Raw genomic sequence first — 16,495 nt, 5'->3', positions numbered from 1 at the left:
TTTACGTTAACAAGTCTCAGATGAAGTGTAACAAAGCTGGAATCAGGGGGAGAATGACATCATTTAAACACCTGGTTTAGCTCACTCCAGTCTCCATTCAGTGCAGATGAATGTGTGTAAGGATCTGACACAAACCTTTCCCCTCTGCCCCAGAAAGCTCAAATCAAAGGGAGTACCTGCTCAATCAAAGGTGGTGATTCATCCTGAAGATTAACGTGAAACTAAATACACAACATTTCCTGCATCATCAGTTAAACATACAATCGTGGAAAAGCTAGCCTGGAGCTTAATTTGTTTTACACATCAGTAAAATAGAGCTATGCATTTTTAGCATGATAAAAAAGAATATGTAAAGGGTGCACAAAGCACTTCTATTTTGTGCAGACCATGTGATTGCTTCCAAGGCTTAAAAAGCTTTTAAACACCACTCTTTCTTGTTTCCTGATAAAAACAAAAACACTCCCCTCCCCAAAAAAAAACCCAACAACAATAAAAAACCCAACAAACCCAAAAAACCAAATCAAACAGAAAAATACCCAACCAAACCAACCCAAAAGCAAACCAAAAAACCTGCAGGTATCAGTGGAAAGCCTAAATGAAAGCTTCTGCATTTTTTCTTGAATGTTAAAATTATCCAGGTGTAGTGTTACATCAAGAACTCAGCTCCTGATTTTAGCAGACTTCAGTCAATATGGAATTTAAAACAGTGACAGAACTCTGGAGACTTTGCAAGGAGTCCTCTTATGTTTTGGCTTATGCTGCAGTTCAGCATTCAGGAAAATAATAATCTCCTCAATCTCCTTCACAGTGAGATGGAGGATATGAAGAAGGAAAAGCTCTGACAAAGACACTAAATTGTTCCAGGATTTGTGTGTGTGTGGTGTATGGACACCACATAAGCAGTTCTAATGGTGATAAATCTGTCACATATTTATATCTGTTCTTAATAACAAGTCATAAAGTGAAAATGCTACATTTCAGAGTACCTACTTACTTTGTAGAATATCAGCAAAAGATCATCCAGGTTTCCATGCAAATCTCCTACAAGAAACAAAAACATTTCTTAAAAAAAATTTCTCACAGAGGAGGAAGAAACTGGAATTATAAAACTGGAATTAGTTGGATCTAATACCTTTGTATACTGCACAACAGAACATGTTTCAGGGACAGGTTTTGATTACTGCCAGCAGCAAGTGATGGAGAGTGTCAAGTACTGTTCATCTGTCCATGCCTGTGTGCCTCAATGCTAAGGCCACAGGAATGATGGATTGGGTCCTTTTTGAGAGGTTTGTTTGGAAAAGGCAGGAGGATTTCACCCCAACACAAAGCATCACTGCAGCACAGATCCCCTGTGCATCTGACTGCATTTCATGCTCACAGAGCCAGCCTTCTCATGTTTGTGACTCACCAGCACAAAACTGCAGAACAGTTTCAAAACCTATCTTGTGATAATATGCTTTTACCACCAATAATTAGGAAAAGAGAAGTGACATTTTTATGTGTATATATTTTCTGTGCTTTTGATTAATTATGAGCCTGCTGAATTTGTTCTAAGGCATCTTTCAAGATATGATAGATATTTATCACATATGTGGATGCAAACATTTCAGGTATATATTTAATCTGCATTATTATTTTGAAATTATAAGAAATGGAGAGTGATACCTTAAGGAATCAACATTTTTGATTGATTATGTTTAAAAATTGGTTATCTGTCTTCTGCAGAGGCTCCTTCTGGTGACAAAAGCTTTTAGTTTCAGTACAGGAGAGGGATCCCTTTTGATGCTGCTTACATAGTGCAAATGCAATTCAAATATGAAGAGGAATGTTTATTTAGGGAGAACATGTGTTGTGAACAAGCATGAAACTGTGTTTCCTTGGTTTGGAAAGGGGTCTTGTTGGCTTGGTTAATAAATTATTGTTTACACAAAACCTCATTTAAACAAACCCTTTCCTGACAACCAAAGTAGGTCCATAACCACATCTTGAAAATATTATTTATTTTGCATGTCTCACAGTACCTCCCTTATACCACTTTACTGTTACACACTGCACACACTGATAGATGTCAAGAGTTATGTCACCGTTATTGTTCTGTTTTGCAACTACTGCATTCTGTATCAAGCCAGGATACTGCATCCCATTATCCATAATTTATAAAAGTGTAACAAAATAGATGGGCAAAGAGCTCTTAGTTCCTTAGTACTGTGTGACACATCATTCTGTGAGACTAAATTGTTGGTTGTATAAAGACCTATTCATCCTCTTGGGTCTCCTTAGAAATGAGGGGTCATTATCATTTCAATTTATTCTAGATAGCCATGCTGTCAATGAAAGGTCTTTTTTGCCACCCATATTAAACCCTTATTAAAATCATTACTGGGTAAATTATGATTAAAATCATTAAAATCATTAAAATCATTACTGAGTAAGGTTTTCTTCTCAGTGAGAAGAGAAAGGTGAGACTTATAGCCAGTGATCAAAATACTTGGTGGCATTTTAGAGGTGGAAGTGCAGGAGTATTTAAGCTGCACTGCAGTGTTAGCTCAATTAATACTGACTCATTCAGAAATGTTAAACAACAACAGGAAAGAGGAGGTGAGGGAATTTCCTAAAATATACTTTATGACTCAGGAACTTTATTTTTTTGTTTGTTTGCTCCAATTTATGCATTTGTGGGGGAAAGTAAATAAAAAGAAATAATTTTTTAGGGCATTGAGAACTTTTTTCTAATGGCAAAATTTGGAAATGTCAGTATCATTCTCTAACCACTTAGAATATCAACCCATAGCCTAAAGCAGTTTTTTTCTCTGGCACCTTACCACAGACAGTTATCTCCTTGGAGTAGGAAGTTGAAAGATGGGTGATATTTGGCATCTCCTTGAGAACCCTCCTAGTTTCACTTAGCAGCTGCAGTACATAGCGGGCATGAAGCAGCTGTGAGAAGAAAAAGCAGGTAGAAAAGGAAGGCTTATTTGAATTAGCAATAGGTCTGTCTGCTTTATTAATAACAGACATGAACTGCCAAGGTTATTTACCTTGGCAGTTCATGAGTACAGGCTGTACTCATGGCCTAGTGCTGGGAATTAGGAGTGTTCTTTGCATTTGCTTCCTGGTGAGGGGATATGGAGCCCTTACTGAACTTGTTTAATAGATTTTCCCACTTTATTTATACTATACTGTTTCTATTCTTCCTGTTTTTCAGAAGAGATAAGACTTACAGAGCACTCAAAATCACTGCATAAGGCCATCTGTTTAAAGTAACAGGGAAAAAAATAAAAAGGATGTCATTCTAGGTGTGACTAAAAAACAAACAAACAAAAAATCACACAACCTCCAAAACACAAGCCAACAAAAAAACCCCAAAGGCCATAAATGATATTTCAGCAAATTGCAAAAACAATGACAAGAAAACTCCAGTAAGGGCTGTCTTGCCACTGGTTATCTTCCTGTTCACAGTGAAGAAGTTATAGCAGGGCAACACTGAAGCTTCTGGTCTTCTCTCCTGATGTTTTTAATGAAAATTTTGTTGGTTGGTGATTTTTAAAGCTTTTAATATCAACAGAGATCTGAGGAATTTTAGTAAAGGAGACAGATGAGCTACAGAATGACTTTTCAAGATTCATGTCTTTAAGCAATCAAAAAGGCCAATTACATATGACCATTTCCTTAATAAAATGCCAGCCACAGTAAGAGAAGGTGAAGTCTGGGTTGGCTCATTTATCATGTGCTTTATATTTGATACTTTTACAATCAGCCTCCACAGAAAATTACTAGAGAAAAATATTCTTATTTAGTAAATTAAAAAGCATGATAGACCCTTGCCCCTTTTATACAGCATATTGTTTAGCACAAATAATTACAAGTTCAAAGAAAGCTGTCCTGTTTAATGTCTCCCTGCTCCACCTTCATCTTGTGGGCAACAAAAGGGCTTGCTCAGGAATATAGAGAATGAGGAAAGGCCTCCTCAGTGCCTTGGAAGCTGCAGCCTGAGCTCCAGAGATTTGTGCTGTCACTCTGTTCTGCTACATTAGCAATGCTTTATAGTCACTCCACTGTTATGGTGGAGTCTTGCACCCCACAATGAGGCGATTAACCCTCACACCTCAATTCCTCTAAAAGAATGAGGTGGGAGACAAAAGACAGAGAACCAAACAGTGAACACTTTTAACCCATAAAAAGATGATAACTACTTTCTGTATTAGCTTAGGACACTTTCCCCAGCCCTGCACTCTCACTGAGAACCCCTGCCTTGCAGCTGCTAAGGGCTCCTATTTAATTTCACTAGCCTCCTCCCCAGGGCCAGGCCTGGTGGTCATGCAGCAAAGTAGTGAATCAAATGTGGGAACTTGTCTGTCTGAGAACTGTCTGCTTTTGATTTTATTGTGTTAGCTTACAGCCAGATCAATTTCTCAAGGCAGCTTACCATGCTCATTTATGACCACATTGGGCTAGCAGGAAAAAGTACTTAGATGCAAAAGAAGGGTGAAATATCTCTTTGGGCACCAGTTTAGCTTTTTGCATTGTGGAACTAAAACATGACAGATGTAAAGTAAGTTAAAAAAAGAAAACAAGCTAGTTGCAAATTACCTGTTCATTCCTGAAAGCATGAAGGAGAGCATTGGCATCTTCAACAGTAAGGGGGAATGAGAGTCGTGGTCCATAATAGGAGTCTGGAACATCAATCTTCTTTTCAAATTCTTTTAAACATAAATCTTCATCCAACACCTGAGGAGCACCAGGGCTGGTGAAAATTTGAGAAACTGGAACAAGATAGAAGGAAAACAAAAATGTAGAAACTCCACCAGTCCCCCATAGAGCTGTAACAGCATGGCCAGAACTGGTTGAATGTAACTGCTTTAACTGCTGCAGTATTACAGTGGCTGACTTCTGACTCCTATAATGGAAAACTCCAGGTCTCCCCAGATTGTTTCACAATACTAAAACCAACCAACCAATCAACCACCACAAGAGAAAAAAGACCAAACCGAAGTTAAAAACAGGCAAAAACTCTTTTCCAACTGCTAGTAACTGTGGTCAGGGTGCAAAACATTTTGCACTGAAGTTGTGGAGCAGTCTGCTCACAGGTAATGAGAACCATCACCCACACAAACTTCCTTCTCCTTCCCCCTGATGCAAGGAGACACAAAAATCATGGCTGATCATTTAATGACCATCATCTTTTTAAAGTTCAATATTACACTTTTAATACAGGTTCTGAAGATTCCCCTCTATTGCTTTTATTTTCTACTTAAAATTTTTAGGCTAAATACCAGCAGGTCACAGTGATTATTTTAAAAGTCATCAATAAAATTATATTTATTCACAGCAGATTGCAAATCACTCCTTTCTGGTAGAGCTAGGAAACAATGCCAGCTTTTGGTTGGTTGCCATAAAACTATTGGATGAAACAAAGTAAACAAAAACAGAGTGATGAAAGTAGAGCATAGCTTCTAATTTTCCTGGAACATGAAGGAAGCAGGAAGGCTGCTAATTGCTTCAATCCAATATTTTTCTTGACATAAGCTTGAAACGTAACTGACTGATCAGCAGATTTCAGAGTTTTTTCCTTGCAGATTGTCTTGGTCATATGTTATTCTAAAAGAGAGAACCAGTCCCCAAGTGAAAGTGTTCTAGAAGATGCTGTTGCAGAGTTGCTCTTGTGAAATGATTGTTGTAAACACTTTTTGCTGGGCTACAGTTAAGTTTTCTGTAACCATGATTTCCTGCAACTGCAAATAAAAATGTATTATTTACAGCTGTGTAGCTGTATTATTTATTGCTGATTTACAGCTGACCCGTAGCTGTGATTCAAAACACACAGTAGCCAAAGCCAGGATGTGGCCTCATAAATTATGAGATTCATAAAGGCCAACTTGTCTTGCAACTGGATAAAATTAATATTAAAGAAATAAATAGATAAAAATTTAATCTGGATTTTAAAAAGTCCTCTTTTACTATCAGCACTTCAGCTGTGAGGTGATTAGCACTTTCAGTGCTAGTACAACATTATACTCAGCCATTTAAATGGATTAAGGCAACAAGTAACAGCAAGGTGCTCAGGGTTCACCATTTTCACCAAGTGCAGTTAGATTTGCAGTCCTCCACCACAGTTACATCTTTGTCTGGCTGGACACCAGAATGTCACCATGGACTGAAATTGCTGATTCTCACACAGTGATCAGTCGAGCATATTTGCACCAATTCTTGCTTCAGCTCTAGCAGCAGGCCTCTGGACAGTATCTCCCTCTTCACCCCACTTCCCAAGAAGTGGGGACTACAGAACTCCTCAGACCACCCAAATGCCTCATGTCTTGCCTGTTCTAATCCGCTGTCCTCATCTGACTTGGCTCCTTCAGAGCCAGTGATCTTCTCAAATTTCAAGCCAGGCAGACACCTGCCCATGCCTGCTCCTACTCTTGCCTTCCAGCACAAAGTAGGCTATCCATCCGTCAATCCATCCATCCATCCATCCATCCATCCATCCATCCATCCATCCATCCATCCATCCATCCCTTCACCTATGAACATGAACTTGTCTTCCTCACAGATTCACTTCTATTTTGGCACATGCCTAGGCTGAGAAACCAAATCCCTCCCTGTAGGGCATATCTCTGCAAAGTACACCCCATTTTCCACTTCTGGATGAGTTGTCAAAAGCCAGTCATGGTCATTACCCTTAGAGTGTGTTTATGGCTCCTCAGGCTGCCTTTCAGCTGGATTTTAAGGCTTCTTCCTGTACAGCATGACTGTCCCATCTCTGGTCAGTAATGGATGACCTAATGCAGCCTGGGGAATCACCACACTGTCCACCAAGTACCCCAGCTCACCACGTGCCCCATGTAGGACTAATTCTGAAGGGTTCAGCACCCCTGACATATTGCTGTTCTAGTCAAAGCTCTTTCAGTTCATACTGAAAGACAGGGATGAAAAGTCTTGGCATGCCTGGTTCAGGCACACATGTCAAGACAGAATGAAACATTCTCTGCCGGCATCTGCATCTCTCCACTGACTAGAGGGAGCACAGGCAATGATCTACTTTGTACTCTGACATCAATGGTCTAGCCCAGGCTCAGAGAGCTGGGCCTTCACTATTAACAAAACACAAACAATTACAGCCATATTCCATGTTAAACACAAATGGCCAGAGCTAAGTGGACTCAATTTGGCCATAGAAAGCCCAAATACCTGATTCTCCTGACCAGATCACTTTGCCATGGGAGTTTTTCAAGGCAAGTCAAAGCTGCCACTGCCAAGGATGTACTCACTATCAGGGTAACCAGGAATCAGCTACTTCTGCAACTCTGAAATCACTTCTCTGTTCTTCCACCATCTGTGTGCCTTCAGCCTGACCACTGGGGTACCTGAGAGCACCTCTGACTCTTGAGAAGTGCTCTTACATAAGCCAGATACTGATCCACAGCCATTAGGTCAAAGCCAAATGGACACTGAGCCTACAAAGAGGAAGGAGGTTTCTAAAATGCTTCAAACATTTCTTCCTTCACACCATTCCTGGTGCTATAAACTGCAAGCAGCTATAATTAATTCCCCACCACAAGAATCACTCTGTAAAACATCTTGGAAGGGTGTTAAAGCTGTAAGGGAGGCATCATGGGGAGTGAAACTGCAGAAAACAACACTTTTTTTTTGTTTCCCTTTGAAGGAAGGCTCCCGGAGGTGCCCTGGTGACCTTGAGAGGAACAGGTTTAGCTTCCCAGTCCCACCATTTTTCTCAGGACGCATCTGCAGTCTTCTCACCCTCAATGTGCCCATAAAAGAATGAGTAAATGGGTCATCCTTTGCTGGAAAGGCAGTTTCCCGATTTCTCTGACCAGAGAGCTTTCCATTGAAAGCTGAGAAGGTAGGAAGATTTTTTTAGGAAATGAGGGAGAAAAGTGTAAGTTAGAAAAGGCTTTTATTCTTATTTTCCACAAACCCTTGCAAAATAGCCTTTAATAAGAAGCAGAACAAAACACTCAGCTACATAATATCCCAATCACAAACTACACTGACATCTTAAGGAGAATGAGAGGATGAAAAAAGCTTTAGGGTATAACAGATAAACAATCACATCAAAAGCACTACTGTGTTAATGAGATGGCAGCTGCTTTCTTTCTTTGAAAAACATAATCTGAAAAAAACATTAAAAAGAGGAAAGTAACGAGATTAATGGTGGAGGCTGAGTAGTTTATAATGTAAGGAAAACCACAGATCACAAAATTTTCAGGTAACTTTTTTATCATATACTGAGAAGAATGGGAAACCTATTCTTTGGTAAGAATATTATCTACTGTCTACTTGGAGACAGCTTTTGAACCATATGCTATCACTCTAATTTAAGTGAGCACACACTGATGAAAAAGATAAAAAGTCAGAGAATTGCAGGTTTTAGAAAATGCTTGAGAATAGCAAAGTCAATTTGAAGCCTCTCTGGTTGTTATGTTTACATTCACTCTGGTTCACATCTTATGTTTACATTCACATGTGGTTCACATGGTGATTCAGCAGAACTAGAAGCAGTTCTTTAAGAATCCCTCTATTCAGCACTGATTTTGCTTACATCAGTGGGGCTGGCATCAGTGCTGCAAAGGTCACTTCCAGGGGCAAGCAATCAAGAGCTTAAAGCAAAGAATGCACACAGCTAGCAGTTGGAAGAAATAACCAACCCACACAATACACATTTGATATGCAATTCATAAAAAAATCTAAGCTCCTTTGCACAGGCAGCCTTGGCCATCTCTTTATTAAACATACACCAGAATTTTTCTGTTTTGTGTAGGGTTCTGGTATCTGTAACACACAGTGTTAGAAAGGGGGAACAAACCAAGACAAAAATAAAGCCTTTGGAGCAGTTATCAAGTCTTAACAATGTCAGTCCTAAAAGATGGAAGTTTTAAGCCAGCAAGACAAAGGGATGCTTTACTATAAACCATACACACTTTATCATGTGTTTCAGTCTTAACCACATCTGCAATTCCCAATATTTACAAGACCAAGAAACAGGTCACCTGTGCAGTGATGATGAGGAGCAGCCCACAGGACCTTCCATCTCCCTCCCTGTGCACAGGTGAGGCTCAGATCTCCACCTACACATGAACAGCCCATGCATGTAGCAGTGTGCTCTGCAATGTCCTGAGCCCTAGCAAGTCATCTGAGACACCTCACCTTTATTCCTTCTGTCAGTAAGCACAGTTAATAAAGGTGGATAAATCATATCTACAACAAGCAGCTGTAAAATTCTATTTTAATATTATAATAAAAATAGAGATTAACAATATTTTGCCAAATCTCTGACCTAGCACTACTCTTTTCTTTCCCATTCAGGTGGAAAAGCTGAACAGAGGTGCACCATCAGCATGAAGAAGTAGATGAAGTGAGCGGTATCGGTTTTTCTTCAAGTTTGCCAATTCCTTCCCGGGAAGTTAAATGACTAAAGCAGATTTTTTTTCACAGAATATGGCAGTAATGGGAAAAAAAATCAAAGGGAGGACTGTTGAATCATCTGCCTTGCCTTTGGAGCAAGGCTCAAATGTAATTTATTTTTTTGCAGAGCACAGAGAACATTAGGCACTCTAAAGTACTTAAGAGAGAAAAATTGCAATTTCTACCGGCTGTCATTAGAACACTGAACCACTTAAGGTTTTGATGGTGGTTTTATCCTGCTATCAAAGTATCTTGTGCAAATTTTAATTGGAATAACCCATGGCTAGACCAGATGAAAGAGAAAGGGCATTCTCTTGTAATGCAGTAAGAAGGGGACAGCCTCATTTTTAACTCCACTGGGATTAGATCTATTCTGAATTTGTTCAGGGAAGTCATGTTTGTTTTCTGGACTCAGGAATCACTTTCAGTCTGTCCTTCTGTTGAGCTTGACCTCAAAAGTAAGTTATGTCCAAGGATCCCAAAATACTTCAAAAATTAAAGGTTATTCCTTGGATAACTGAAGCTTAATTGAGATGGTTTCTAAAGATTTTTCTCCAGCAGTTTAAATTTATTTCCTTTTTTATCATTCACATACTGATACATGTTTCAGTGAAATCTAGAACAAATTAAATTAAAATGGGGTCCAGAACTGCCAGAGGTGGTGGGGGAGAAAGAGCAACCTCTTTGATTATACCTGCCTTAAACCAACTGAACACAATCTTTCTGAATAATCACATCTCACAGTTTAAGAAAATATGAACAGAAAGCTGTGAAAATTGGATTCTGTAGGAAGGGCAGTAACACACTGAACACCTCTGAGTATACTCACAAGGACCACAGACACCTGTTCTGACTTACTGACTGCTCTGACTCACTAAGTAGGTAATAAGCAGTGTCAACACTTAGAGGAGCAAATTCATATTACAGTATTTAGGATATCAAACCTCACCCCCAGCACATGCCATAGGTTGTAAATATCACATTGAAAATTAACTTTCCTCACATCAAGTTTTTCAAACACGATCTCCACATTACTTTTATTTTTATTGTTACCTGCATCAGGATGAGTACAATGATCCAGCATAAATGTAAAAAAGTTGGATAGCTGAGTATGAAAAAGAGAAGAAAAAACACACTGATCAGTTTAGGTGATCCAACAAGCATTAATATCTTTCTTACTCTATTACTTGCAATTTCCCATTCAGGGGGAGATAAGACACTGCTGTATATTCCCAAAGTATCAGCCTGCAACAATGACACAATTTGTGTCCTACTACAAAAACAGCTCCCTTTCCTTTTCTGCTATGAATTCACCACTCACACTTCATGAATACATAAAATGTTTCAGGGCTGTTTCAGTACTGCTGATTTTTCCAGGTGTTATTCATCTTGCCCACCACCCAGACTATTTGCCTAGACTTCCTTCACAGTCAGTAGAAACAACTGGCACAATGCAGTGAGCTGACTTTAGACACAGATGCTAGGAGGAACACAAAGGCCTTTAAGTTCCAAATTTCCTATACTGACCCTAAAGGAAGCCTGGGCTGACACTGATACTGACACTGGGCTGAAACACTGATATCTCTGTTGCACATATATTGCCTCACAGACAGTTAAGATCACCCATAGTGACCTGTAAATGATCTTCAATCCCCAGCTAACAGAGGTGCTATACAGGAACTTATACCCAGGATATGCTGTATGGGCAGAATGGTGTCCTGATGCCCATGTAGTTACATTAATCTGTATGTCTGTGTATGAATACACACAACTTAATTCATGTGTCAGGCAGGGAAACAGTTTTATTAATCAAGACCCAGCTTTGTAAAAGAAATCACCACACACCCATTTTGTTTGCGCAGCCACAATGCTGGGGATAACATGACTCCTTGTATAGGAAGAATGGAAGATCACAAACCTGCAGTTGATCCTGCTCATCAGCATATTCGATTGACTGAAAGATGCTGAGGGAATAGCGGCGCCTCATCTCCAGGCGGGCCATGGTGAAGCGGTACCACTTCTGGATGAGGATTGCAGCTCGAATGACTGTCAAAACAGAAAGCACTGCAGTACACATGGATGCAGGGTAATCCACAAGGAAAATATGCACGCTGCCTTTCCTTTGCAGAATTTTGCAATCAGATGACGAATTCTGTCCACTGTGCATAGTCAATAATAAGATGAAACCCAGTAAAAGTGAGACTGAAAAAAATACATGATGCCTTTACTGTTTCTGTCTTCCAACATAGATTGCAGCAGACTGGCTCAGGCCTAAGTAGTCAGTAACCTTCTCCATTTGGTTGTCTTGAAGACAGTACCTAGGTAAGCAGTCAGTCATGTTCAGCTGATGGGCACTATAGGGGTTTTGGGAAGGTGAAGGAAGAATAGTTTGACCTATCAACAATGTATTTATCAAGCTGCAGTAAAAATCTTTGATTTTGCAAGCTATGACATAAACAATGATGTAATGCCAGTATTTGCAACAGCCTCTTCTACCAGAAAGTTTTTGCCTGCAGAGCTGCATCAGTAAGGCAGCAAAATTCAAATCCTAGGATAAAAAGTTAACAAATGGTATTGAAGGGTAGAATATGTTGCTTAAATAGATAAGCCAAAAGGCAATGAGGTATAGCTTTAGCTGGATTGGTTAAAAAAAAGAACACTCAATCCAAAGTCAATGGAACATGCCAGAAGACCATTTTTGACTATGTGCTGAATAAGCATTCCACTCAGCACTTTAAGAAGTTGTGTCTACAATGGTCTCAGTCTGGAAAACTGCTGGAAACTTCACTGAAGGACAATCATCAAGACTGCAGCCTGGAAGAAAGAGCCTGCTGCCTTCAGGCCTCATTCATGCCACAAAGATATCACATTCCTTTAACTGCTCAGATAAAAATTTATTAGGCAGAGAAACATCTGGTGGCAGAAAGAGGTCCTGGGGTGGGCACTGTCCTGCACTGCAAAACAGTAAAGAAAAGCTCTGTACTACAGAGAAAACAGTTTATACCAGTCAATTATTGTAACTGATCACAAATACCAGGAAGTTTTATACTAGGATGGGTGGAACCTCATGAGAATTATTTTTTTCTTATTGATAGTTATGCAGGTAAGGACAAATATTAATGGGAAAGCGATTCTATTAATAGAGTATAACATAAAGGAAACATTTTTGTAAAAATGCTTACAGATGCTATAACAACATGTTCTTTGCTTATTTTACCATTAATAAGTATACAGCATAGTTAAAATGGTAAAATTTTCTAGTCTAGACAAGAACAAAATCCTGAAAGACTCCCATCCTGTAGATATTGCATACATCCTAGAAAAATCTTCCCGTCTGAAGGAAATGTGATCCTTATATGACTAAGAGCATCCTTCAGACCCTACATAAACTCTGGGATCTCTCTTCTTTTCTGTTCTTTCTGGACACCACTACAGACCTGAAAGCCTGACACATTACAGCAAGGCTGTCACCAACATTTCTGTTTAGAAGAGTACCTAAGGGGCAAAGCACAATCACCAGCACAGAAACAGATTTCCAGCATCAGAGCCATTAAACTTCCCATTAAAGCCCCCTGGGTTGCTTAATGGTCCTGAGCACTTAACATGGCACAGTTCCATTGCTATCACATAAGACAGATACATATCAATCACTGTGGTTAATGTTGCAAATCTAACAGAATGTTTCCTGTCTTTTTTTTTTTTTAATTGTACTTATTACAGCACTGTTACTCTCAGGACTGAATCAGAACATGATTTTCACACTAGGCTAAACTGCATCTCTAAACAAAATTGTTATCAGTTGCAGAAGGTCTCTACACCAACAAGTATCTGTTAAATTCATGTTATTAATGCATTAGAGAAATGTACAGCCTCAGGCTGCAGATAAAATGATGCATCATTTGACTACTGTTGAAGAGCAGAAAGGAAACCATCCAGCATCTCCAGAAGACAAAACACAATCCAGGAAGCAGACAAAATCCTAAGCCCCACATCAATGTGTATTGATGGTTGTTGATCAAGAAAGAGTACAGATCCTCAGGCCCACTTCAAGCTTTTACACACTCAGAAATATTGCCGAGTAGCACATCCCTAAGATCTTGCAAGGCACATGTAGGCACAGCATGCAAACCCAAAGAGGAAGAGCCATCTTGCAGTTACAGGTCGGTCTGGGATTCTGGATGATTCCATTCTACTTTCACTAATGTGATACAGCACTGATGCTGCTTTTAGTAGCACACACAAGGCTGAGGTCTGCTCTCAAACCAGTCGGCTGGGATCCCTGTAGCCATGACTAAGTGCTCCTGCTTCTTAGGCACCAGCTTCCTGCGACTCGTGTCCTGGCTTGGTAGCCAAGAGCCTTCCTTTTCAACCACAGCTGTTCAGCATAATAATGTCCTAAGACTATGCACAGTACCATGTAATGTGGCTCTCTGCTGACCAATAAATTGTGCTTTAATGAAAAATCTTGAAAGAGAACACAGAGGGTCTGAAAAAAGGTCTGAGTCAATCCTGGAACACACCTGCCTGTGCAAAAACTGCTGAGTTCATACCAAGGAGGGTGACGATCCATTAGTTTAATTAAACATTTAACCGGGTCCTGGGGAGACTTTCAGCTGACAGCCTCAGTAATTGTCAGGGAGAATGTCAGGCCAGGCACTTGGTAGGCCAGAAAACTGATTTCAAAGTCATTGTAATAGCCCTGCTTTATTACACTTATTTCATAATTGGGGTCACACAACAGCAGGGAAATTGGGGTGGTTTGCCCAGGAATCCTGTGGTGTGAAAAGCCATAAAAGGTCCCACTCAATACCTTACCCCTTAAGCTTTGCCAGTGACAGAGCAAGCACAGACACCTGTGAAATTTAGCCTCTGTCCCAGATGCTGTGAATCTTTTACAACCAATCTGTCAATGTTAGAGGTGGCCTAAAGCTGCATCCTAAGCTCAGCCAGCATCTAAAAGCTATGCACAGTTTTAAGGGGAAAATCATTAGAAAATAATTTTCCCTAAACAAATATTTTGACAACAGGACTGGGCAGGGGCTGTGGGGGAGAGGAACATTATCTTGCAATCCTCTACTGGTGTTAGAGAGAAAACAACCATCTGCCCTGAAGACAAAGGCAACACTCACCATTCTCTGACCTTCTGTCAGCTACAGAACTGCTGCACCCCATGGTTCCAATGATGCTGCCCATCCGTTTTAATTGCTGCTGATACGAAGCAAGTTCCTCTCAGCTGTTAGCATTATACCCATTTCCTGGGTTGTTCCTTCAGGGATGAGGGCTGTACTCCTTTGGGCTCCTGGGCTCTTCCCAGTACTCCTAACAGGGATGAGATTGGGAAGGAGGGATAGGGAGAAAAAAAAATGGTGCTTGACAAGACAGAATCTGAAGTACCTTCAGCCCATAACAAATTATTGTACAGCACATCCTCCCTAAACTGGACCACACCAGGGGTTTTTTCCCCACATCTGATTACTGTCAACTTGTAGTCAAGAGAAATTAACTTAGTAATTGATACAGTTTACTCCTTACATATTAGCTTAATGTTAATGTGCAGCAGTGGTTTCTTATATGTAGAATAGCTATTTAAAGCCTTACTACTAGCGACAAGGGCCTATGGAGGCACATTACTCTTCATTCTTATGATTTGAAAATTGGAACAGCAGAATTTTAAAGATTTTAAATTACATGTGATATTACTGCTAAAAAAACCCAATCCTCCTAACACTCCATTGATTTGAAAAGTTGCCTTACCACCCCATTTATCATTTTATTACTCAGTGTTACCACCATCAAATTGACCAGGACAGACAGTACCATAGCAAATCACTTCATTATCAGAATTCTTTTAAATAAAATATCCCATTTTCTGTTCCATTTCTACTGAAAACAATCCAAAGAAAATATTTTGCTTCATTAAATAGATGAACAAAGTACATTTTGAAGTCTTTTGGGTTTTTCTCCTGGCACTTGCTCAGTTCTTCACTGAATAGTATTACTCGCTAATGCAATACACTCTCTAATCAACAAATTCAAATGAATACAATTCCTCTGAGATACAAAATGGATCAATTTCTAAGCAACAAGAAATTCACTGATGCTCTTAGATACTGAACTTTGTTTTAGCTAAAGATTTCTTATATGATCACACTGACCCATCTCTCTCTGTCTCCAGGGATACATCTGACATCTAAATTATTTTATCTATTGTTTTGTTTCATTTATATTCCTTTTATTTTAACTTGAGTTTTAAAACAAAGAAGAAATTCATCAGCATAAAATGAATGCTTAGCTACTATTTTCCTTTGGCTTTACTAGCAGAAATCAAAAGAAAAGAAGGATACAAAAGAAAAAAACCATAAATGCATAACTAGGTGATTTTCAATTTCAATAATTAGAAAACACTTATATTTGTGTGCCTGTATGTGCAGATTTCAACATTTATTATTATATATAATACCCTGTTCTGTCAATACAACACAACTCTTTGTAGTTCTGGGGCTTTAATTCAGGGTCCCACAAAACAAGGGTATCCCACACTTGAGCAAGGTCTGACTCCTTATGAGTGAGTAATTAATTCAGGAAAGAGGGATTTTAAGGTTTTTTCCCACACTATGGACTGCTTTACTTCCCTCTGAAGGAGCTATCATGAAATCCAAAAGAAGTGCTCTTACATTAATTTTGAGCCCATCAATGGCTTTGGCAGCATCAAATACAGCATTGATATTGCTAATAGCTCAGATGTGTCTTCTCTCCAAATAATTCTTGCTCTCCTGGTTACCATCTCCTCACTAACCCTCTTAAGAGAATCTCAAGCCTTCATTACTCCATCTCAAACAGGCCAGACATGACTTGAATTGTGATCTGAAGACTGGCAGTAAGGGCAAAATAGACCTTACAATCTAACTTCTACTTAGACTCTTGATTAAAGGGCAGGTCAGCCTGTGCCCGCAAGTGGGCAATGGGAGCCCTAAACAGAACCATCACACCTCTCAGGACTCCCTCCAAATCACAGCAAGCAATGGGCTGACCCAAGAAATGGGGGGCTGAATTGTGATCGTAACCTGCTTTC

At 39.6% G+C, this 16,495-nt stretch overlaps 1 protein-coding gene across 2 annotated transcripts in view; it reads right to left on the bottom strand.

Moving 5' to 3' along the window:
- Positions 1-14,726, bottom strand: part of PPEF1 (protein phosphatase with EF-hand domain 1) — a 29,192-nt gene extending 14,466 nt beyond the window's left edge. Inside the window, exons 1-6 of one of the 2 annotated variants that reach the window (XM_059839850.1) lie at positions 14,553-14,726; positions 11,342-11,469; positions 10,477-10,528; positions 4,591-4,763; positions 2,823-2,937; positions 995-1,041 (exon numbers count right to left, since the gene is read on the bottom strand). In XM_059839850.1, the coding sequence (XP_059695833.1) occupies positions 995-1,041; positions 2,823-2,937; positions 4,591-4,763; positions 10,477-10,528; positions 11,342-11,469; positions 14,553-14,616 (579 nt within the window). In that variant the 5' untranslated portion in view covers positions 14,617-14,726. Of the gene's footprint in view, positions 1-994; positions 1,042-2,822; positions 2,938-4,590; positions 4,764-10,476; positions 10,529-11,341; positions 11,619-14,552 lie in introns of those variants that run through there. The other variant, XM_059839849.1, reaches the window with a different exon arrangement.
- Between the last annotated feature and the right edge of the window lie 1,769 nt (positions 14,727-16,495).

Source organism: Haemorhous mexicanus, chromosome 2, assembly GCF_027477595.1.
Source record: "Haemorhous mexicanus isolate bHaeMex1 chromosome 2, bHaeMex1.pri, whole genome shotgun sequence".
Lineage (NCBI taxonomy): Eukaryota > Metazoa > Chordata > Aves > Passeriformes > Fringillidae > Haemorhous > Haemorhous mexicanus.
The sequence above is the reverse complement of the archived record's forward strand: the minus strand, read 5'-3'. Positions and strand labels throughout refer to the sequence as shown.